Source organism: Phalacrocorax carbo, chromosome 1, assembly GCF_963921805.1.
Source record: "Phalacrocorax carbo chromosome 1, bPhaCar2.1, whole genome shotgun sequence".
Taxonomy (NCBI): Eukaryota; Metazoa; Chordata; class Aves; order Suliformes; family Phalacrocoracidae; genus Phalacrocorax; species Phalacrocorax carbo.
The window spans coordinates 11,568,656-11,593,585 of NC_087513.1; the positions used below are offsets into that span (position 1 = coordinate 11,568,656).

Genomic DNA, 24,930 nt, shown 5'->3' on the forward strand with positions numbered 1-24,930 from the left:
GAAAGTGCCTTAGGCTAGTTTGCAAGAAGAAATATTTCATAGCACTTGAATCCTGTTTGTTTTGTCATACTAGGTGCTGATGAAATGCATACAGTGAGATGCTACAGAAAAAACAATATTGAAAATGCTAATTTCATATTTATTTTCTTTCAAAGTGTTCTGTCTCAATGCTTTTGGGATCTATTAGTACTGTGTTTGGGGTCACCCCATTTGTCACTGCTTACTATACAGTGATGTTTTCCAAGTGCTGAAAAAGAAGTCTTTTTTAAATATATGTGTCAATCTCTAGGAAATTAATTTTCAAGTGTAAGATTATCCTATGTACTGAAAAATATATTCTTATGTCTAGCTAACCTGTCTACTCTAGTTGTTTACCAACATAACACAGGAGCCTCAGAATCTCTATGTATTCTTCCTTAGAACACCTCTGTAAAATGGGAGAAGCTCGTTCTCCCTATTTCTCAGGTGAATATGCTGCTTGTATATACTCCATCTAAAAATAAATTTATATTTATATATTTTTTATATATATTTTTGAGACCCCACCTGCAGTGCTGCATCCAGCTCCAGAGCCCCCAGCACAGGAAAGACATGGACCTGCTGGAGCGGGCCCAGAGGAGGCCACAAAAATAATCCAAGGGCTGGAGCACCTCTCCTACGAGGACAGGCTGAGAGAGTTGGGGTTGTTCAGCCTGGAGAAGAGAAGGCTGTGGGGAGACATTGTTGTGGCCTTTCAGTACTTAAAGGGGGCTTATAAGGAAAATGGGGGCAAACTTCCTAGCAGGGTCTGTTGTGATAGGACAAGGGGTAATGTTTCAAACTAAAAGAGGGTAGATTTAGACTAGATACAAGGAAGACATTTTTTACAGTGTGGATGGTGAATCACTGGAAGAGGTTGCCCAGAGAGGTGGCAGATGCCCCATCCCTGGAAACATTCAAGGTCAGGTTGGACGGGGCTCTAAGCAACCGGATCTAGTTGAAGATGTCCCTGCTCACTGCTGGGGGGTTGGACTAGATGACCATAAAAAGTCCCTTGTAACTCAAACTATTCTATGATTTTATAATATAGTATATAACTCAGATCCTCACACCTCCTGCTTATTCCATAGCTAAGTGCCTAAGTCCTTATTAGCAGTCTACTCCTGTCAGAACTTGACTTGAAAAATTCTTGGGTAATTCCCCAATTCTTGGATTTTACACACACACAGAGTAACCTGGACCAGTCTGGTAGTCTTTAAGTTGTATATGCATTGTCCTGTGCATCTTCTTCTTCCCACTTCCTTCCACTTATAGCTCAAATCAGTAAGCCCTCTGGGTTTTAGATTTTTAGAATAGGTCTTGTTCAAGTTTCTCCATCTTTCTCTTCTTGTAAACTCTTTGTCTCAGTTTGCAGAGACCCATCTGACACACACGTGTTCTGAAAATGAAATCAAGTTTCATATACTGGAATGGATGCTTTTCACATTTGCTTTTGGAAATTATATAAATTGTAAAACATTGCTTCATGATATTGGCCTTAGGTAAGCCTACTTCAAAGTGATTAATTTCTCCATAGTGATGGTATTTGTAAAAGAATTTGGAAGTATCAAAAACTAAAATCAAAATGCATAGGTAAGTCTGCTCATTGTTAGCTGAAATATATCCATTCAGTCCTTCCTCTCTGAAAAAGAATCAATCTTGGGTACCTCTCAGCTACAGAGGTTGTCTTCAATAATGGGTTTCTTGAACTAATGTTTTTATCTGATAGTATCCCACTGCCTTGAGTAATGGGCTAGAAGGTACATCACTTCTGTCCTAGGTAGGCTTTTAGGCTGTCCTTGTCACCATAGTAAGCAGCATGAAGGGATCTTTCTATGAGTGACCCCATGGGTGGAAAGTATGTGTGAACTATAAGATTAATTTTCTATTACTTAAAGCCCCTTGTTTCCTATGTATATTATATTTTTGGTACTTTTGTGCACCCCTCTAGTATCACATATATGATTTCATATAATTTTCAGCTGTGCTTTGTCTGCCTCTTGTGGTACATTTGTGTTCCCTTGTCTCTATCAAGACAACAAGAAAACTTCCTTCTGACTATGACCTAGGTCGAGACACATGACATTTAAACCAGTTTCTTTCCTCAGGCCACCTTCTTTATACACTATAACAAAAGGTATTAGGCTTAGATACAATAGTAATTAGATGTAGTAGAATAAGAATAGGAAACTATTTTACGAAAACAACAGCAATAGGTAGAGGAAGTAATGGTACCAAAGTATTCACTTCCTTTAGTGTTATGATGTCATTAGTCCATCAAATATTCCTTATGTAAATGTCATTGTTACTGAGGGGAAAACCAAATTCTGTGTTTTGAAGAACCATATTCATTGTTTTGAAGAAGATATGTAATCCAAGCAGGCCAGATTTAGGAAGATATTTGTGTAGCTGGATAGACAGAGATGTGCAAGAAAGCTAAGTATTAGAAATACATACATAAACACACATATACGTGGATATTTGCAGTGATACCAGAACCAGTGCCAGGCATAAAAGGGAATTTTACAGCCACTTCTGACGTTTGCCTTACAAGATGCCCCAACAGAAACATTAGAGGCTGCATTGAGGTCAATGTCTCTCTTTATAGATCAATACATTACTTGCTTCACTTTGTTTACTATTTTTCCCTAGAATTTGCTCTGTTCAGCTCTCATTCTCAAACATCAAGACAGAAATGGCAGAAGCAAGCCAAAGATGCAGGATACCTCCATGGGTCTCAAACCTACTTTTTCACCTCTTTCAGTTAGGGTTTTAATCAGCTTGATTTTAAAGAGTCAGTATGAGTCTCTTCATACTGAACTTTTTAGACTTTAAATTATTTAAGAAAGTGTGTCTTGCCTAAAATAATTTTAAAGATTAGTGTGGATACTCAGTATCAACATTTTCATTAGCTTCAATGGCAGCATATTTGTGAAGAGAAATGCTATGCTCTATTACCGTGCTGGCAACCATCCATTTTGATATGAAGATGCCAAGAACAATTTTGAGATTTCTATTAGCTATTCTGTGAGCTCTGAACAACTCAAGAGTAAGTAAACAGTAGTTTAATAAAAGAACTCAGAAGAATAAACAAATTAACAGAACTTTCAGGAAGGAGGTAATATATATTCATTCTTACATTTAAAGTTATATATCACAAATTGGTCTTTCTTTCAAGAGATGGTTTCAGCATTTTAAGAATGCATTGTCCTTTTTACATACATTTATGAAGTTTTATCAGAATCAAGACAGGAATCTCTACCTTCAGGTGATGAAGATACCTGATAAAATTCTTAATTTAAAAGAGAAGTGTACAAGAGGTGGAAGCAAGGACAAGTGACCTGGGGGGAATTTAGAGACACTGTCCAAGCATGTAGAAACATGGTTAGAAAAGCCAAAGCCCACTTAGAGTTGAATCTGGTGAGGAATATGAAGGACAACAAGAAGAGCTTCTACAGCAACATCAGCAGCAGGGGAGTGGTGGATGTCATTGCAATGCCATCCTTGATTACCACTGAAAGGTCATGGAAACCAGGATCGGTTCCTGAGGTTCGTTCTTTCTTGAGGAAACAAGTGTCATTTCTATCTTCAGGAAGGGCTAGAAGGAAGATTTGGGGAACTACAAAGTGTCAGGCTCACCTTAGTTCCTGGGAATGTGATGGAGCAAGTCCTCCTGGAAACTGTTCTGAAGCATAGTAAGGACAAGAAGGTGAGATGTTATTTGTCTTGGCTTCAAGAGGAATTCTTTTGACACTGTTTCCCTTAACATCCTCTTAGACAAACTGATGAAGCACAGCTTAGATAAATGGACAGTGAGGTAGGCTGAAAACTGTCTGAACTGGTGGTCTCAAAGGGTTATGAGAAGTGGCATGAAGTCCAGCCAGAGGCCAGACAAAAGTGATGTACCCCACGATTCAATAGCCACTGGTATTCAACGTCTTCATTAGTGACCTTGATGATGGGACAGGGTTCACCCTCAGCAAGGATGGTGCAAAACTGACTAGCTGGAAAGTGGCGTTACAGAAAAAAACTGGGGTTCCTGATGGACAAGTTGGACATGGACAATGACAGCCTGGGCTGCATTAGGCAGAGCATTTCTAGCAGGTGGAAGGAGGTGATCATTCCCCTTGACTCAGCACTGGTGAGACGCATCTGGAGTGAAAGATCCAGTTCTAGATTCCCCAGTACAACAGGGGCAGGGACTTGCTGTAAGGTGACAAAGATTATTAAAGACTTGAAGCATCTCTCATATGAGGAGTGGCTGAGAGAGTTCACTTTCAGCCTAGAGAAGACGAGGCTTAGAGGGAACTTAAAAGTGTGTATAAATAGCTGAAGGAGAGGGTAAGTAGCCTCCATTGTAGGCGAGTTTTCCTTTTACTCTGTCTTTTTCCCCACTTCCAAAAGAAAACTTGGAAAAACTTGTTTAGAAATTTTAATACTGTCATTCAGAAAAACAGGAAAAACATCCTCTGTAACTGTATTCATAAAATGTCTAGTTGTGTTTGCAGTATCTGTCCATGTAAAGAGTTTCCAAGAGTACTAGAACTGCTGGGCCGGTATGGAGGGCACAACTGATAGATTAGCCAGAGGAAAGGTACTCACCTACATGGAGAAAGCTTTTCGACTTACTTCCAGTCTTACTCTACTTCGTAGAATTCTGTCAGTTCAGAAGTAACAGTGTACTCGCTGCTTGTTTTAGGAAGTAGGGTGTTACTTATTTATTTAATTATAATTTTTTCTTCAATACAAACACTAATGTGTGGAAAAGACAAGGTTAAAAAAGTTGGACATACTGAGACCTCCTGGTGCATGCAGTGCTTGTGCTGGGGTAAGCTTCACATGTCAGCCCGACAAGTCCATATTGACAAGGCAGCTCTGAGGTCAGGCCAGGAAGTCCCTGCATCATGGTCAGGATCAGCAAAGTACAACATGGTGCGCAGACATCCACACAATGTAGCTTGGGCAAGGAGCAAGCACTTGAGCTTAACTGAAGCTCCCAAGCCAAGAGGCAGAGGCTCCCAGGAGCTTTCTTGCAGCATTTTGTCCCTCCCCTCTTCCCACATCAGTAATCTCAGGTTACACACCTGCACCATGTAAACATGGGCTTGAATATAGTAACAATTGCCTAGGAGGCTGCAGAGCCTGCTGGTACATGTAGGGCCCTTCATTTTCGAGGAACAGACTAATTTTATCTGAAAAAATAAACATATTTGCATGAAACTACAATTTATTCTGTAATCTTTTCTGCTTTCCCTTAATAATTTCCCTGCTGCTTAAAGGGGAAATAATGTTTGCTTAAACAAAGTAGCACCAGATAGGTTTAAAATATTTGTAGACGTTTCCAGCCTTTGTCCTGCAAGGGAACAGTTTCTGTTATTTATGTATAACTCAGGAGTACAACTCAGTTTTCAACACTACCATAAAAGAAAGCTGAAATGTATTTTGTGGTTTTTTTTTAAGCAAACCCTGCTGAGATTTTATATTATGGAATTCTGAAAGGCAATTTTTTGGAAACACTAAACAAAATCAGAAGAGGTTCATTGGGAAAACTGTGAGCCACCAAGTTTAAACTTTGGATTCTCTGTGAGATAGCAAGAGAACACAAATTATTATAAATGTTGAAGCACCTTCCCAGTAGTACTAATAGACATACATCTTCCTGCCTAATTTTTGAGTTTATACTGCTAATTCCAGAAACTGATATTAAGATGTCATTTTAAGATGACACTTACCTAATTCTAGTCCAGACATAGGGTTTCAGCAGGTTTTGATTCAAATTAAAAGCAGTAATCTGACAGCATTTTAGCAAGATCCTTGAAATTACCAATTTGTTCCAATCCAGTTGAAACTTGCAGACATAAAATTGCATATATCACAACATAGTATTTTAATATCCAAAACTCTTATTTCTGGAATGCTTTAAAAGAAAAGGGGAAATATGTCATCCTCAGAGGATAAGATACTCCAGGTAGACACCTGAAAAGGATGAATATTCTGGAAGGATGTATCTCATTCACCAGATATGGACTATCTAATACAGAATATCTGATGCCTTTTAAAAGGTAAGAATAAGTGACAATAATCACAGAATCATAGAATGATTGAGGTTGGAAAGAACCTCTGGAAGTCACTTGGACCAACCCTCCTGCTCAAGCAGGGCAACCTAGAATCTGTAATGTAGCTCAGGTTTGGGGGTTTGGTTTGGTTTTGTGGTTTGTTTTTTGTTTTTTTTTTTTTCTATATGTATAATATTGTTTCCAAATAGATTTTTCTTTGGTGGCAGGAGTTCGAAAATTAAACTTTTTTTCTATTTTTTAAATCTTCAATCCATTCCCTGTGGGCTTGCACATGTTGAGTTTTGTTGACTCCATGTAGACAGAAGAGCACGTTAATATAGATCAGACTGCAGATTTAATATGTAATTAACGACAGAGCAGTGGACAAATCTGTTATTCAAAAATAAATTAATTTAATTAAATTAGTTTAATATGGTTTGACAAATATCAAGTTACTTACGTTTTGTGAGGCATCTACCCAGCTAATTTTACTGCTAGGTTTTAGAAAGCAGCTATCTGAAAGAACAATTTAATATCAAATTTTTGGCAAGCTACTTGGAAGTGTAGGTACAAACCAGCAAGTTCCTCTTTTAACCTTGAAATTCTTCTTAATTATAGAGGTAATGAGGATTGTAATTGTTAATCAATGTTTCATTAAAATAATGCAATGGGAAGCATATTATTTTTACTGTAGCAATTACTAAGTAAACAAATTTTAAAAACACTTTGTATTTGTGCTATTTGCCAGATACCACCTCTCCCTTTGGTGTTTGTATTTGGTGGGGTTTTTATGTTTTGTTTTGGTTTTTTTCCTAGATTTTTTGTAAGGCCAAGATCCTTAGTAAAGGATGCATTTTGTTTTGGACTGCAGACAGCAGGCATTTATTTGCAGTTAAATATAATATAGGAGGGTCTTTAGATATAGCAATAAATACACTTAAGAAAATTTGGTTGCAAAGGATTACTCAAATGAAAACATTGATTTAGATGAATGTTTAGTAAAAAACCTGTTTGATCAGCAACACCGACTCAGCTCTCTCGTGGGAGTATACTAAATAATATTTGCCAAAGGTAATACTGGAAGGGGTAGTACTGATATGGATAGTTTCAAGTTCCCGTTAGTGCATTTTATATAGCAATAACAGTAGCATGGTGATGCATGAAAAGATTCAGCATCTCTTATGAAGAAGTATTGAACCTAGAGTCACTGTGACAATATTTGCTCTGCAGCGTGCTGAAGGTGTCAATGTGCCACGCTGAGTTAAGATCCAAAAAGCTGAGGCAATTGAAAACAAAACAAAAAAAAATGACAAAGAAATACTATCTTGTCCCCAGATGTTCCAAATCTTCTCGCTTCCATCTGGAGGTTTAGGAAGGGAAGGCCTATGGGAAATTAAATTTAAAATTTGCATTCCCAATACAATACGTCTGGCAACTTCCGCTCCTGAAATGCTGCGTAGCTCTGTGACCTCTCTCTGTTGTTTGTTTTGGTTTTGGTTTTTTTAATTTTCATAGGGGAAGAAGCAGCCTCTGGTCTGCAGCTCTGTGGCCCTTCCCTTATCACATAGCCTAGACACACGTATTTGTCATCTTCGTTTAATCTTACCCATGTTAGTGAAGAAGGGCAGGAGAAGAAAGGAAATGGGTAGAGGAGGGCTTTGTTTTGGCTCTGCCCAGGCTCATATAACTATGGGAAAGCCAGTAAAAATTGCTACAGTATTAACTTCTTAGGTGAGCATTAGGAACTGCATACTCATGAAGAAAAATAGTATTTCCTAAGGAGACCAGCTCTTATCCAGACTTCCAGGTGCTGTAGACATGAAGTAGCATTTTGAGATGTTGGCAGTCCTGTTATTTATGGAGACATGGCTCTGTTTACTTGAGAAGTATTTCATTCAAGCTACAAAGTATCTATGAAGTTCAAGTCTGTCTTAGCTAAACTAGTAGATACTGAATGAGACTGTAATTTTGGAACTGAATGTCTACATAATTTTAATTCCTACTTTAAGCACATCTAAGTGTGTCTTAATCATGCATGCAGGTGTTTCTTAAGCTCATCTGCTCCTTCAGCTTTAAAGGTGTGTCTGTACTAGTAAAAGGAATGTCAGTTTTATTAGCATCCTTTACACAGCCCCACAGTGTGACTGAAGGGACAACACATGCTGGCAGCCTTTCCCAATGGATAGCACTGGGCCCTGTTTTGATTCTTCTATACTACAAGGTTCTCCTGTCCTGTTCTAGGAGGCTTCACGTTCTCAAACAACCCTAGGTTATTTTATGCTATACTGCATGCATATACTGCGGGGCATATAACACACAGCTTAATTTTCATCCCTGAAACACCTTCTGACAGGCAACAACTCAACTGTCACCTTCTTTCAGACAGTTTAAACCAACCCCACGCAATGTGTCATAAGGCTGGAGATTCAGAGTAGACTCAAAAGCAAGTGATTTGTAATGTGAAAATGAAAACAGTTCTCACCCCTATTTTGCTTATCAGTAGAGTCATAATTCTTTGTTCTCTGGTAACTACAAGCCAAATCATTTTATTTTTTTAGCTGTAGTCAATGTTTTTCTGAAGTTGACAGCCCCCTAAGGCTTATTTAAGTGCTTACCAGTATTGGTCCTAGTCCCATTTAGTATTGCACAGCATTTTCTTTTAATCTTTCTTAGTAGGTCTGAAAGCATGGTTTAAAACTAATAAAAATATCACTGTCCTCATTCTGCAGATAGAAGAAACATGTATAGAGAGATAAAATGACTTCTTCAGTGATCCTCTGAAGGTTAAGATTTCAAGCCAGGAATATGTGTACGGGCCAAGTTTTTTAAGATGCAGTGTGCTGTTATATTCATTAACTCAATTTATAGCATTGTTTAAACATCAGCAGGTGTGTTAATCTACTCAGTATCTTTGTAATATCAGTGCTGAAGAGTAGAGCAATAAGAACGGTTGTATTCTTTCACTTTTTCACTGTAGATTAGCCTTGTATGTAGCCTTACTTTGTGTATCTATAGAATAAATAATCATAATATGATGGGAAGTTTAATTAATTCAAGAAAAGTCCCTTTACATTGCTCATCCCAGTATTTTACTAGGATAAAATCCAGTGTCTGGATGGAGGCCTGTCACTAGCGGTGTTCCCCAGGGGCCTGTGCTGGGTCCCGTCCTGTTCAACATATTCATCAGTGACCTGGACAAAGGGACAGACTATAACCTCAGCAAGTTCCCTAATGACACCAAGCTGGGAGGAGTGGCTGATACACCAGAAGGCTGAGCTGCCATCCAGCGAGACCTGGGCAGGCTGGAGAGCTGGGCCGAGGGGAACACCATGAAGCTCAACAAGAGCAAGTGCAAGGTCCTGCCCCTGGGGAGGAACAACCCCCTGCACCAGTACAGGCTGGGGGCTGAACTACTGGAAAGCAGCTCTGTTGAGAAGGACCTGGGAGTGCTGGTGGGCAGCAAGGTGACCCTGAGCCAGCACTGTGCCCTTGTGGCCAAGAAGGCCAAGAGTATCCTGGGCTGCATTAAAAGGAGTGTGGCCAGCAGGTTGAGGGAGGTTATCCTCCCCCTCTACTCTGCCCTAGTGAGACCACATTTGGAGTGCTGTGTCCAGTTTTGGGCCCCCCCAGTTTAAGAAGGATGTGGAACTCCTTGAGCAAATCCAGCAGAGAGCTACCAAGATGATCAGGGGGCTGGAGCATCTCCCCTGTGAGGAAAAGCTGAGACACCTGGGTTTTTTTAGCCTGGAGAAGAGAAGCCTGAGGGGGGATTTCATCCATACCTATAAATATCTAAAGGGTGGGTGTCAGGATGATGGCTCTTTTCATTAGTGCTCAATGACAGGACAAGGGGCAATGGGCACAAGCTGGAACCCAGGAAGTTCCACGTCCGTATGAGAAAAAACTTCTTTCTTGTGCAGGTGCCAGAGCAGTGGCACAGGCCGCCCAGGGAGGCTGTGGAGACATTCAAACCCCACCTAGACGTGGTCCTGTGCCCCCTGCTCTGGGTGTGCCTGCTCAAGCAGGGCAGTTGGGCAAGATGATCTCCAGAGGTCCCTTCCAACCCTGCCATTCTGTGATTCTCTGATATTCAAATCTTCCTGTGTAATTAGGGCTTACAAGGTGTTAAATGGAGAAATTCACACATAAAGAAAAGATAGAGCTGCAGCACTGATTATCCCAAAAAATAATTTTGTCCCTAAAGTTTTAAAATTCCTGGCCTAAAAATTTGGATAGAGAAGAGCTAGTATTATCTTTTCCCCTTCATAACAAAATTATAAAAAATCTTGAACTTTTTTCCAAATGTAGGTGAAGCAGGTCTCATTCAGCTACTGGAGCATTCTCTGCTTAGACAAATTAATAATGGAAGAGCTTTAAAAATCAATTTCTAATAAAATAAAATGGTATCTCACCAAATGGAGAACTTGCTGTGCACAGCTGCTCTTGTGTTAACCAGGCAAGTGTTGCAGCCATGATATTGAACTCTCCAGAGAAAGTCATTACTGAAGCAGATACTAAGAGACTAGAAAGCCTAAAAAATCCATACAAAATTAATGAAAAGCCTTGAAAAACTAAGAACTTCACTTTTTTATTGCAAAAGATTTTATATTTTATAGCTGTCAATTCCTGTTAACTCAACTTTTAAAGGAGCCTTTAGAGCAAAACAAAACAAAATAAAGCAAAAGTGAAAACACTTTCCCAGTAAAGCAGCTTATAAATTATCTGTTACTGCAATTAGTGTGTAAGTTGGATAGTTCTACTTATTGCATTGAAATAAGCCTAGCTGAGTGTTGTTCACTTCCCTTTTTTCTTGATAACAGGGAGGGACATGGGCAGACATGATTTGGATCTAACCACACTCATGATATGGAAAATCTTACAATGTTTTATTGTGGCACATTTTGCAAAACTGATGTGGTCAATGTTGTGGTTGTGCAAGCAGATCCACCCAGTTACAGGACCATGTGTTATTTCTAGTCAGTTAATGAAATTGCAGCCACCAGCCCACCATGCCTTCATGCTGAAGTTCCTACCATCTCTGTGTTCTTAATGATACAAACTGAAATCTCCTGATTTGGTCCTATGGGAGGGAAAAAAGCCAAGCCCAAAAACCAAAACAACAAAACCATCTCGTGGCTTCTGTACCTTTTCTCAGGCTCTAAGGATACTCCAGCCCCCTCTGAGGGATGGTAGTTAGCCCAGGTGAGACCAATGTGAACAACACTTTTTATTGAAGATGAAATTCAGTTTATACATGCAAAAGCAGAAATATTTGCCTCTGAACTGGGATAACACAGAGCCATTTGAGAGGTTAATTTTAAGTTGCAGACTGCAGTATGTGTTACAGGTTCAAATAGCTTTCATTTCTTTTGGCATATTGGGATAAATACAGCAATAGATTTGTTTACATATGGACTGTTCCCATATAAAGCTCATTGCTGAACTAATTTGGGATGAAACGGAGCCCAGGATTGCCCGTAACCACATAGGTAATATATTCTGAAAAAAACTCTGTGAGATGATTATCCTCTTTTCTCTATGGTGGTGGTGCTATAAAAGTTACAGAGGACACTGCACAGAGCTGTCTACGTTAGATTTTACCTGAAGATGATTTGAGCTCTTAGCAATCTTAACTCATTATCTAAGTAAAAGAGTTAAGAAGTGACTGCATTTAGTCTTGACTGAACATCTTCTGCGGTAGCATGGAGCTGGTCAGGAACAATCCCTGTCTTGGTGGGGATAGCACTAATCAGTTATTAATCCAAGGCATCACTGTGATATAAATATCCTGAGTTTTCAGTACAGTGGTGCAAAACACTTTATGGTAATTGATGTTAGGGTTATTAAAGATACGGTTGATTATTATTTTTAACTACCATCTTTGATCACTTTTCACCTTTTACCGAAAAAAACTGAGGAATTCTGCAAAGATGTTGCTACCACACCAAAATTCACATGACTTCTTTCTGCACTGTAAACTGATGAATGCCACATTTACCAACCAGTGTGGGCTATCTCGTACCTGAATGCAGTTTTGTTCACACAAGTTCAGTAAAAGATGAGAGTAAATATAGAATGAAACTAAAGGTAAAGTATAATCTGTAGTTTGTACCTTTGCACCATTTGAGGAAGACTTTACTGAATCTGGTACAAGGAATTGAATAGTCTGTATTTTTGGATGTTTTGAATATTCACATGAATGTTTATTTGAGAGATACCAAGGTAAAAATCAATTTGAACAAGTATTTGTTTGCCTCTCCCAGTAGATTCTATATTGAGGTTGACTACCTAGTAACCCTCTGAGATGGAAAGGTATGAAGTTTGAGTCAGGAGGAGATGATGCTGTCTGGGATTTGATAACTGGCATTTGTTACCTGCCTTACTATCAGCTTTTAGCCTCTTTCCCCAAATGCGCCACAGGGATGTAAAGCTGTTCACAATTCATCTGTGCCTCTCTGCTCCTTGCACGTGCACACCTAACCACTAAAGCAGGGCAAATGTAACCGAGGCCTCATTCAGCAGGACTTTCAGGAAGGCCTCGCCCATGACACTCACTGATGCCCCTGGAATCATCTCATAACCAAAAAATGGGCAGATGTAGGCAAGGTTTCCCTTTCCTGAGGAATGCTTTCATTTAGGCTTTACCCTGTGACAACCTCCACACTTCATTAATTGATTTTGTGTGTAATCAACAAAACCGAGGATTTCCACCCTACATGTGCACAAATAACAGAAGAGCATGCCTTACTCTTGCTTGAAATATAGCTAAACCTGTATCTCAATTTACAAAGAGCGGAGGTAGGAGGGATATCAAATCCAATGAATAATTTATAAAATATCAAATCTAACCATGTGCCAAACAAGAAAATCATCAAAGGAGAACGTGACTAAAGCCTAATGTATGCAAGAGAGCTGTGTAGTGTTGACACAGTTCAAAGATCTTAGTATGCAACAATGAAACACGGTGAGGTTGACTTCTTCAAGACGTTCAGTGAGCCAGGTTCGAAGGTGTCTCATTAAAACACATGTTTTAAAAAATAGTTTCTATAAATAAAACTGTAAATCTCAAAATCCTTGATCTGAAATTTTAGTATCTTGGAAAATGTGTAATCATCTTTTTGTGTATTTCATTTTGCTTTCATCTTAGACCATATAATGGCTTTGGTCAGTAAGATGTAAGCCAGCTTCCTCAAATGGCTTTATAGCATGCGCTGTATATGGACTGAGGCAATGTGTGTCTTTTTCAGTGGTCTTCATCCCATCTAATTATTTCCTATATAATTATAAATGCATAATTACTTATTTCTGTATAGAGGACATTTATCACCTTTTTAAAAATTATTTTTTAAAAGATGAAATCTGGGTAAATTAAAATTAGATCATTGGAGTTCAAATGTCCTAAGGGAATTTCAGTTTCCTAGAAATAGCAATATCAGTAAGATCCTTAACGTTAACAAAACCAGTGAATGCAAAGCTGTCTAAAATTAAAAGTCTTAATCCAGAGAGAGCTTAGGACGAATGAGTAATTTAGTCATGTTAATTCTTGAGGTTGAAGAGGGAAATCAGCATGTCTTTGATGTGAATGAAATTTTAGATACTAGAGGCTGAGTCCTTTTTTATGTTTAACCATGCAGAGACTTACTACTAGATTATGTAAACTGTTGTAGAAAATAACATAAAGATCAACAGAACTAGTTTTCTCAGTAAACACTATATTTCTTAATTAGTGTTTGTATGATTTAGCACTCATTAATATCTGATGAAAAATTTTGTAGTGACAGCATAAATCCAGACAAATTTCCTCACATGGAGACGTAAGCCTGTACGTGCTTGTAATATTTGTCTCAACACAAGGTAATCTGTTAGTTAGGAAGAAGGAATTTATTGACATAAGGCACAGGAAATACCAGTTTAATGGAATAATAAGAAATAACGTTTTTAAAGATCTTCTCCAGATCTCTCTGAAGCTGCTGACGATCTTTCCCGGACGGTGCATACTGACAGAGCCGAGCTAGTGAAAGAGAAGGTGCAGAATTTAGCTGTGGTGTTCACCAGTCAGTCTGTCTCCCAAAATGAAAAGCTCTGTTATCATTCACAGTAATCTCCAGAGGGAATAGGTAGGCTGCACGTAGTGTGCTGAGTGGTTTATTCACAGTTCCTTTTGTGGGCTGAGGCTGTAACTGGACCACTGTAACAGTTCATCATCTAGTTCTGGTGAACGGCTTCCTTTCCACTGGGCTTTTGAACTTACTAATAGAGGTGTAGCCAAAAAGGGACAGTTTGAACTTTGTTGCAATCCAGGAAGCTAATGAAAAACCATGGTAGAGCTGAGTGCGAGGCTTAGTTGCTCGAGTCTTAACAAAAGAACCTCCACTAAAGAGTGATTTGGAAAGATTTGTTTTCAGATCCTTCATTTTATTCTGTCTCAATGAGGGGCTTTGAGCATTCACTCCATAAAGAGAGGAAAAGAAAAGAAATAATTAAAAAACCCCAGTGTTATGGTTTGTATTCCTTAAAAAAAAAAGCTTTTGCTATACAGAGCCTTTTGGTTCTTTTGGAAATATTAGGGAAACTTTTGGGCATATAAAATATTATTATTTGGTGTTTCCTCACAAGTTTAAATTAGTATTAATATTGCCTCTTCATGTTTGTGAAAGGTTTCCAACACTATATTTGGTCTAAAGGACCCAATTCTGAGGTGTGTTCTCTCTAGGCAGCTGGTGTTGACCTGTCAGGCGGTCTAGTCTGAGATCATAAACAATATGGGTATAGTGATTGAGATTCTTCTGGTCTGCGGCAATGTGCAGTGTTTTCTGTTGGTGATAAATGTATACTGATAAATGTCTTGTGGGTTGTCCTCTGTTTAAATGTTCTGGTAACTGCTGTGCCAACTCAGGTTCTGGTCACGTAGGAAAGGGTTCATTTAGTAAAATAAAAATAGGCAGCTACTCTAAGCTGGTGGCTTCTTTTATATTCATGGACAGAGATACCATAATTCTTCCCATTTGTCTTAGAAAAATGCTTTTTCAGGAAGAATCCTGGAGCTGCCTATATATTTTTTTGTTTCCTAGACAGAAAAATTATTAACGTCAGGAAATAGTTCTCCCAATGCTGCTGGCATACAGTGAGAGAGCAAACTGCAGAACATTATTTCATTTCATGTAACTTTTCACATTTTTATTCATGTTCGTTAAGCTGTCAAATGGTTTTGAAAGGCTCGTTTTGTTTTTCAGTAAGGAAAAGATGCCTACCCTTGCTTAAAATTATGGTAAAGCTTAGATTAAATGCTTGCAAAAGTTTATTAATCTTAGCATTTTCCATACAGAAACATGAATATTTCCATCTCATTTTATTTTCAGAAAATAGAATACTTCCATGTTACTTTTCTAATTTGCATTTTTAGGTAAAGCTCTCAAGTCAGTTAGTAATTTTTTAGGTGTGTAGCTGAGCTTTAGATCAGCACAGTGCAATTATACAGAGCATTAATGAACAAACACATATTTTTAAAATTAAGTACTTTCTTGTCCAAAAAACCTGTTATTTCATATTCTAAAGTACTTTGGTTGAAATTCTGGTTCCATTTAAGACAGTAGTCAATTATAGTCAGTAACTGTTTCTTTTATCTATATATAGTTTTATTGCATTATATTGTATGCTTGTATGTGTAGGATTATATAGGTATTTCAAAAACAGATTACACAAATACAGTCATTTTTTATCATACCAAATGTTGATATTTATACAGTGCAAGGTCTGTGATATAGTGTTGTATTTAAAATATTTACGATAAATGGGGTTTTTTTTGTCCTTTTTAGCTTCCCCATGGGTAGATAAAAGTCGAACTCCAAACAAAATAGATCTGTATGATGTTCGCAGACGACCCTGGTAAGCTTTCTTTAAAGGACTGATGTATATGCGCACTTACTTTCTAGATATGACTAGGCAAATTTTGCTGATCATTTATATCTAATAGTACTTACTTTTAGGTATTACTGTTTGTTTTTTTTTTTTTAGAAAATCAGTTAATTCTTCCAAATAAACAGTTTTCAGATAATACCATTTGTTATGCAGTATCCACTATGGTGTGTTGTACTGTTGCACTGCATGGACCTTTTTGTAGGAGGATAACTATCAAATAGGTATAAGGCAATTAAAAACTTTGATTTTGTGCAAAATAAAATGTAATTCAGATGGTTAGACCGAACCATTCTTCCAGACTTTTGCAAGTGTTTACAAATATATCTCAGTGGTTTAAACTTCCAAAAAAATCACCAGACTGGTAAAAGACAGAGAACAGTGCAATTGTTTCTCTTTTTTTTTTTCTCTAATCCTTTCAAGGCATAATGCATATTGATACTTGGCTTCGTACTAGTTGAATATATTCTTTGAAAGGACAAAGTATTTTTCCCTAAACTGGGCCGATGTAATAATTTATCTGTCATCAAGATCTTTAGCTCTGAAATAGCATTCATGTTCTTCAGTTATCAACATCTGAAAATAGTAAATGTTGATGACTGTATCCTACTTCCAGGCTTTCCTAATACAGTTTGGACTTTGGTTTATTTAGAAGACTCAGTAAGAGAGCACATGATTTTCTGCTATCTACAACAGGAGGATTTTGTTGGTTCAGCTAGATTTAGTTTAGAGATCACAGAGTGTCTTCCATCACACACGTCAAACCTATTTTTAAATTTGTGTCATTTGTACTCTTTATTTATTTCAGGTATATTCAAGGAGCTGCATCTCCCAAAGACATGCTTATTTTAGTTGATGCGTAAGTGTTTAATGTCTGGATATTGACGTTAGAGGAATAAAAGTACTTTGATATATTGAACAAATCTGTAGGCTGAAAAAGGGAGAGGATTAAGAAGTCCTTATATGCAAGGATCGAAAATCTTGGTATGAACAAAAAAAATACACAGGAGAAAATAGTTCCAAAAATCACAAACCAAACCTGAAAGTTATTTAAACTGGGCACAGTGAAGTATTTTTTAATCACTTTCATGTTACTCTGCTTTCAGCTTCTTAATCACTGAAGTAATTAACTGAAAACTTCTTATGTGCATGGCAAGATTTGTTGTAAAACACAAACCTAAAACCAAATGACTAGAATATTACAGTAGATTTAATCATGATTTCATGAGCCTGAAAGATGAGATTATATGCAGACTTTGCATGTTTTACTGTACATATCTAAGAATTGCCAAGTTTTATAACTACAAAACATTAATAGACAATAAACAAAGAAAGTCATAAAAACTCTCTGTTTGGCTTGGCAAGGCTTCCTTGCTTTAGCTAATGTTGAGGGGCTAAAGGAAGCATTGAACCTCATGTGTCAAACAGGTAGCTTTACACTGAAATAACTCTTAGTAAGAGAATTTACATTTAAGGCTTTTAAATGTGGTGAAGTGCTTTCATATCAGCAGTGAGTTTTATCAACGTTTGTTATTTCTGCACTTCAGTTTAGGTTTTACCTTGAATCAAACAAACTGTCATTTGGGTATCTGAAAATCTAAAGCTGTAAATCTATGTGTAGGGGTATAAAATGTTTAGGTAATGCATTAGTTGAAGGTGGTAAACTCTCGGATTTCTTGAAATGAAAATGAGGAAATTATGTATCATTATGACATCATCTGAGCCACAGGACTGGGGCTTTGAATACCAGTTTTAGACTTAATTATTTATTATAATAATGTAGTAACACTAACGGTGATTTGGACAATCCAGGGGAATTATTGACAACTTTAGTGTGAAAGTTAGTGAGAGTGCTGTTGGTGCTCTGTATTTTCTCTGTACGTTTTAAATAAAATTTGTTAAATTCAACTTTTCTATTATCTTGTGGATTTCTGTTAGGAGTGGGAGTGTCAGTGGATTGACACTGAAGCTGATCCGCACCTCGGTCATTGAGATGTTAGAGACCTTGTCTGACGATGACTTTGTGAATGTAGTTTCAGTGAGTATCCGTTCTTTCCACAAAATTTGCACGGTCGACAATGCCATAAATGAACTATTTTTAATGCCAGATATGAGATACTTTAATGTTAAGGTGCTAACAGACTTAAAATATATTGCAAAATAACACATCTGACTTACTGTTTTCTTATAAAGTATAATGAAAGTCCTAATTTTGTTGCTGTCTATGCATTTGAGTAAAGGGCTAATTAGCTACAGTAAGCAATGAAGGAGGTAAACCAAAAGTCATTTAAACAAACTTCACTGTAATGAAATTCTCCTTTCCAATATATTATTGTCTGTGTAGCACATGTTCTGTTTAATTGGTATATGCAAATTGTCTTGAAATAGTTGGTGGATCCCAGGTTTTATGTTGTGGTATGAGATAAAATGATACAGAGAAGGTAGGGGGAAGCTCCCTCTTCCAAACAGCAGACATTTGGGTTGCTTGTGTTAATTGATGCATGAAGACAGAAGATGTACAGCCATACATCTGACCTGCCAAAGAGGTGCTCCTGAGAAGTTCTACGGTTCACAATTTGATGGGTAGCAAAGCAATTTTTCCCATAATAAATAACATAGTAGGGGGGAGAATCCATGAAGGAACTTAACAATGCATATAATTTATGCATACAGAGCCAGCATGTGTGGTGTGCAGCTCAGAGGGTTATTAGGAGAGTAAGACTGCCAAATGAAAGAGATGCTGGCTTTTTCAGGGCCTGCTTTTCAGCAGCTGAGATCTTTCAGATCATGATCTGAAATTTTAGTACTACATATAATTTCTACACTTCAAACTTGACTACCAGACTTAAAACTTCTGTTTCTATATAACAGAGTTTTTAAATAGTTTTTTTAAATAGTTTTGGGGTTTTTTTTGAATGGCATTTTGGTCTTTCTCATATTTGCCTGGGATCTGAACTCCAAATTCCTGGTATTCATGAAAGCTGAAGGCAAAATAAAATAGATTTGGGGAGGGGGAAAATGGTATGATCAACTTTTCAGTTTTCAGGCTGATACCTTGGATGTCATGCTCTAGCCTGGGGCAAGGCTTTTTTGTTTTTTATTAAGCTGTTGAACTGTAGAGCTTTGATTCTAAGGATTTAGGATGGGAATACTGACATAATGACAAGAGACAGCCTGTGTGGTGAGTAACTCTGGAATGATTTTGGAGGCAATTTTCAACTTCTACAGATGTGTTGTAGCCAGCCTGCAGGGAGAAAGACCTGAAATATCACTATCAGAAATCTCTTTGAACACCACTTATTGCTTCATCATTTGCTGTCAGTCTAGTGAGACCTTTCTCCAAGTAGTAGAGAGAAGCTTTTATTTGCAATGGCATTTCCTTTGTTATAGTTTTTAATAGTGGATTAGACTGTTTTCTTTAGTCTAAATTGCAGTGAAAAAAACCCTAATTTTTTAATTATTATTAAAGGAAATAAGCTTTTCTGTAATGACTTTAGAGAGATTAAATCTTGTTAGGTTCACTGTTTTAAAAAAAATATTCTAATCCTAAACTGATAGAAATTGATTACTGCATTCAGTGGAGCTGTACCAGCTTTTGCTGTTGGAAGATCTGGACCCCCACTACCGCCTGATTTACACAGCTTTCCAAACTCTTTCCTTCATTTACTCCCAGTTGAGTAAACAGTCTATCTTAATGCTAAGCCTTCCTTAGGCTCAGGGTATTTTATTAGCTAAGGTTCAGTGTTATTCTAGCGAGGCCCCAAGATTGGGATTTGTGTTGAAAAAGGACTTTGAATATTTGCTACAGTGCATTTTCCCAGTGGTTTGTAACTTACAATATATAAGGATCTTTCTTCTTTGAATGAACTTTAGAGGCACAGATCAGATATTTGACTGCAAAACTGAAAAGGACTTTTTGGTCATGCTGTGTTCATCCTCAGAAGAAGGCAACACTCACAGAAATATGCCTAATAGAACATGGCATCTCTAAATCTTTGATAAAGTGCTGTTTGGTGTTGTACACTTATCATTTAAAAGCCCATATTAGATCCTTTCAGCATTGCAGTTACTTACGTATAACCTATGTTTTCATGTGTTCAGATTATTTATGTATTGGAATTGTGGGAAACGTTGTGTTCTGATATTTTATTTCTCATTCAGAAAGGGAATCGTATGATATAGACAGGAAACAAATGGTTGTACTACTACGAAGCATTGTTTAAGTGAGAGAAGTGATAAGTGAGAAGACTTTGGAAGGGAGAACCACCCTGCAACAAGACCTGAATAGGCTGGAAGAGTGGGCCAGCAAGAACCTTATGAACTTCAGCAAGGGCAAGTGCAAGGTCTTGCACCTGGGAAAAAGATAATCCGGGAGTGCAGCACAGGCTGGGATCTACCCGGCTGGGGAGCAGCTCTGTCGAAAGGGGCCTGGGGGTCCTGGTGGACAGGAAGCTCAACATGAGCGAACAGTGTGCTGTTGCGGCCAAGAAGGCCAACAGGACGCTGGGTTGCATCAAAAAGGGCATCACCAGCAGAGAGAAAGAAGTCATTATCCCACTCTACTCAGCGCTTGTCAGGCCACACCTGGAGTACTGTGTGCAGTTCTGGTCCCTGATATACAAAAAGGATGCGGACAGGCTGGAAGGGGTCCAGAGAAGGGCCACCAAGATGATCAAAGGATTGGGAAGCTGCCATATGAGGATAGGCTGGGAGAACTGGGTTTGTTCAGCCTTCAGAAAAGAAGGCTTAGGGGAGACCTTATCACCATATTCCAGTATTTAAAGGGTAGCTACAAAGAAAATGGAGACTCCCTTTTTACTAGGAGTCACATGGAAAAGACAGGGGGTAATGGGTACAAGTTATTCCCGGGAGTTTCCAGCTGGACACAAGAGGAAAATTTTTCACAATGAGAACAATCAGCCATTGCAATAGTCTCCCCAGGGAAGTGGTGGATTCCCCAACATTGGAGACTTTAAGATTTGGCTGGAGAGGATGCTGGACCATCTTGTACAGAACATGCTTTTGCCAAGAAAGGTTGGACTAGATGATCCCTGAGGTCTCTTCCAACCTGATATTTTGTTATTCTATAAATCTATGAATCTGTAAGAGAAGTGAACACAGAAGTTTGATCTGGTTTTAGGATTTTCCCTTTTTTTTTAAGTTTGCTCAGTTTTATCACAGTCCAACCAAAGCCTCAAACTAAAGTTAAGCACCTGAGGTGACATCACTTAAGAAGGTGATATATTATCACATTCAGTATTATTTGTCCTTAAGGTTATTCACAAAAGAATACACACTAGCCTAACTTTTATGAAGCGTTCATCCACTGCAAAGTTGGTATTAGTTGCTGTGCTGTTTTCATATATATTGCTTTATTTTTATGTTTAATTCAGATATCTTGACACTTAAAGTAAAACATAATACATTAGAATGATCATTACTCTGATCATTCTGTTCGATCTTTGAAAAAGACATACCTGATATTCATTTAGGAGGATTTATTGGAAGGTCTGAGATCTCATCTTTATTAAAATATTAATTTCTTCATTTTACTGCTTAGTTTTTCCCACTTATTTTTCCTTCCATACCTTTGGTGAAAAGCTTGATGATTTACTAGGTTTATGTACTGTGTTAAAAGGCAGAAGGTTCATTAATTCTTGTCTAATTTTAAAATACTCTTGTTCTTCTTTTTACTAAATGGTCTGAGGATCATATGGAGATATGGTGATATACGAAAGATCATCCAGTCACAAGTGGTGTGCCCCAGGGCTCAATACTGGGGACAGTCCTATTTAATATCTTTATCAATGATCTGGATGAGAGGATCGAGTGCACCCTCAGTAAGTTTGCAGATGACACCAAATTGGATGGGAGTGTTGATCTGCCGGAGGGTAGGAAGGTTCTGCAGTGGGACGTGGACAGGCTGCATTGATGGGAGAAGGCCAACTGTATGAGGTTTAACAAGGCCAAGTGCCGGGTCCTGCACTTGGGTCACAACAACCCCATGCAACACTACAGGCTTGGGGAGGAGTGGCTGGAAAGCTGCCTGGTGGAGAAGGCCTTGGGGGTGTTGGTTAACAGCTGCCTGAACATCAGCCAGCAGTGTGCCCAGGTGGCCAAGAAGGCTAACAGCATCCTGGCGTGTATCAGCAATAGTGTGGCCAGCAGGAGCAGGGCAGTGATCGTGCCCTTGTACTTGGCACTGGTGAGGCCACACCTCAAGTACTGTGTTCAGTTTTGGGCCCCTCACTGCAAGAATGACATTGAGTCACTGGAGTGTCTCCAGAGATGGGCAACGAAGTTGGTGAAGGGTGCGGAGCACAAGTCTTTTGAGGAACAGCTGAGGGAACTGGGGTTGTTTAGTGTGGAGAAGAGGAGTCTGAGGGGAGACCTTATCGCTCTCTACAACTACCTGAAAGGAGGTTGTAGCGAGGTGGGTGTTGGTCTCTTCTCCCAAGTAACAACTGATGGACAGAAGGAAATATCCTCAAGCTGCATCAGGGGAGATTTAGATGGGATATTAGGAAAAATTTCTTTACCAAAAGGGTTGTCAGGCATTGGAAGAGGCTGCCCAGAGGGGTGGTTAAGTCACCATCCCTGGAGGTATTTAAAAGACATGTAGATGTGGGACATAGGGACATGGTTTAGTGGTGGACTTAGTAGTGTTACGTTTACAGTTGGACTTGAAGATCTTAAAGGTCTTTTCCAATAAGTGATTCTATGATTCTATGATCATTTTTCTGCACAGAATATTCCATAGCGAAGAAGGCATGTCTAAATCAAGCCCAACTTCAGTGCTTTCTTAATATATCCAAACCTCAAAATAGCAACTCAAACATTTTGTTCTATGTGAAAGAAATGAAGAATTCAGTACATTTCATGGTATTGCTTAAGGACATTTTGTCTTGAAGCATCCTGGTACTAGACATCATTGGCTAACTAAAAAGTTCAAAAAACTAGGTGAAATTTTTCAGTTAATACAATATTGGCAGATGGATATGTGAACACTAGCTATAACTGGAAGTTATCTACAATTTTTCTTTCCCTCCTGGATCTTTTAGCCAAGAAAGCAACAGTTGTTTTATGGCTTGTTAGCTTTAATAACCATAGAGTTTTTAGTAATGAGGTTTTGAGTTAACTAGAGAGCTGTTTTACTGGTAACCTCTGCGAAGATGTTGTCCCACAAAACCCATATGTATGATGATTCATGCCCACAACTGAGAGACATGGATTTAAGCTCATGCCAATCTCTTCTAGAAAGTGACAGGATGATTTAATCAACCATGCCTGGTATATGGAGAAATCCTAGGGAACAAAAAGCTTAAAAATAGATGTGTTAAAATACATTAGTTCTACCGATTTAATATAGTTCTTGCATTTATTTCCAGCAAAAAGAGGTTGAACAAACTATTAAGTCACGTAAAGACTGCCAGGGGTTAATATGTCATGGTTTCCTCTGGGATTTACATTTTTCTTATCTGAAGTGCTGTGCTTTGTTGCAGAAGGAAAACCTGCTGTTTGAAAGAGCTTAAATGTATGAGTAATACAGCTGTTTTCCCACTAATCCGGTTATATGCTTTGATAGCAGTAAGTGGTAGATGATAGGGGCAGCAATTCCATCCCAGCACGCTATGATTTAGTGACTTGGTTTCAAATGTTGACACAGAGAGTGTAATTTGTTTATGATTGTGGGTAGGCTGCAGTTTGCAGGAGAAATGTATTTCAACTTCAAATCCATAGAGGTAGGGAAAACCACACAAAGGAAAAACCTACCTTACAGCAGACAGACATGTTAAAGGTCGGGAACTGTAGGACTGTTTAAAATCACTCAGCCTTTGTAAAAATCCAAGCTAGTATTTACTGTTTAGGAACTGGAAATTAAATGTTATGAGCATACTTGGGATAGTAGAATCTTGTTAAGGGAAAATTCAGAGCTCTTCTACTTCCGTGCAGTTCTGCACATGGACTAAAGTCAGAGGGCAGAATAAAAACCTGTGCACCCAGCCTATGAAATAATAGTTGAGGATAAAGGCAATCTGTGGAAGATACACTCCTTTTTCCACTAATTTTTAATAGCAGCTTATTGTGTAATTCCCACAGCTCAGTGGTTGCCAACTTATTTATTTTGTCCCCTTACTCCCAAGTTGATACAAGCTTTATACATTCCTATTTAAAATATTACATGATAATGGGGGGGGGGGGGAGGGGAAGGAAGTTTCATAGAGAGCTTTTCAATTTATTGAAGGACTCTTCTCTTTCTGCTGCATGTTCCTTCCTGCATTCTGCAGTTCAGAATGCACCTATATTCTCTTAGATACAGGGAAATATCCCTACCTTCTAGGAAACATTTTCTTAAGTTTGTTTAAAAAATTGACAAACATGACATGGGTGGAAACCTTAGCCTGAAGTCCTACTGAAGGGAGAAGGGTGCTAGATTTTGCAACCAGGTAACCTGTTGTTCTTATGCTTTCTTTGTTAGACCTTTTAGATTTGTATGAGTGTACTTCTGTTCAACTGGCAAAAACTTCCACAAGCTTCTTTAAAATTCAGTTTCCCGTATTACTTCCATTTGAAGTGTTTTCAGTGAACCTTGAATTAAATGACATATTCAAATAGACTAAGAATTTTTAATTTGGACCCAGAACAGTTCAGTGGTGGTTAGTTTTTCTAAATAACATCACTATTTGAGGAAGTCATAAAACATGATAATGATAGCAGTGTGAGATACTGGCACAGAAGTAGCTGTATGGATGGATGTAAAGGAGGAGATGAAAAGGACTCCTGGATGTAGGGGCTTGGCAGCAGACTTGCTAATCTACGTCAATTCTTATTTTCCCATTCTCCATAATGGACAATGCTAAGGAGAAAATCTAAAGATGCCTGCGATCTTTTTCATTATTTGGCAAATTAAAAAAAGATGGAGTATCAAATTCCCACTGTA

At 38.3% G+C, this 24,930-nt stretch overlaps 1 protein-coding gene across 5 annotated transcripts in view; it reads left to right on the forward strand.

Annotated features, from left to right (window-relative positions):
* CACNA2D1 (calcium voltage-gated channel auxiliary subunit alpha2delta 1) overlaps positions 1–24,930 on the forward strand; it is a 422,362-nt gene that overhangs the window by 295,379 nt on the left and 102,053 nt on the right. For all 5 annotated transcript variants that reach the window (XM_064443928.1, XM_064443935.1, XM_064443902.1 and 2 more), the window contains exons 8-10: positions 15,890–15,959; positions 16,798–16,848; positions 17,928–18,027. In XM_064443928.1, coding sequence (XP_064299998.1) covers positions 15,890–15,959; positions 16,798–16,848; positions 17,928–18,027 — 221 coding nt within the window. The remainder of the gene's footprint in view (positions 1–15,889; positions 15,960–16,797; positions 16,849–17,927; positions 18,028–24,930) is intronic.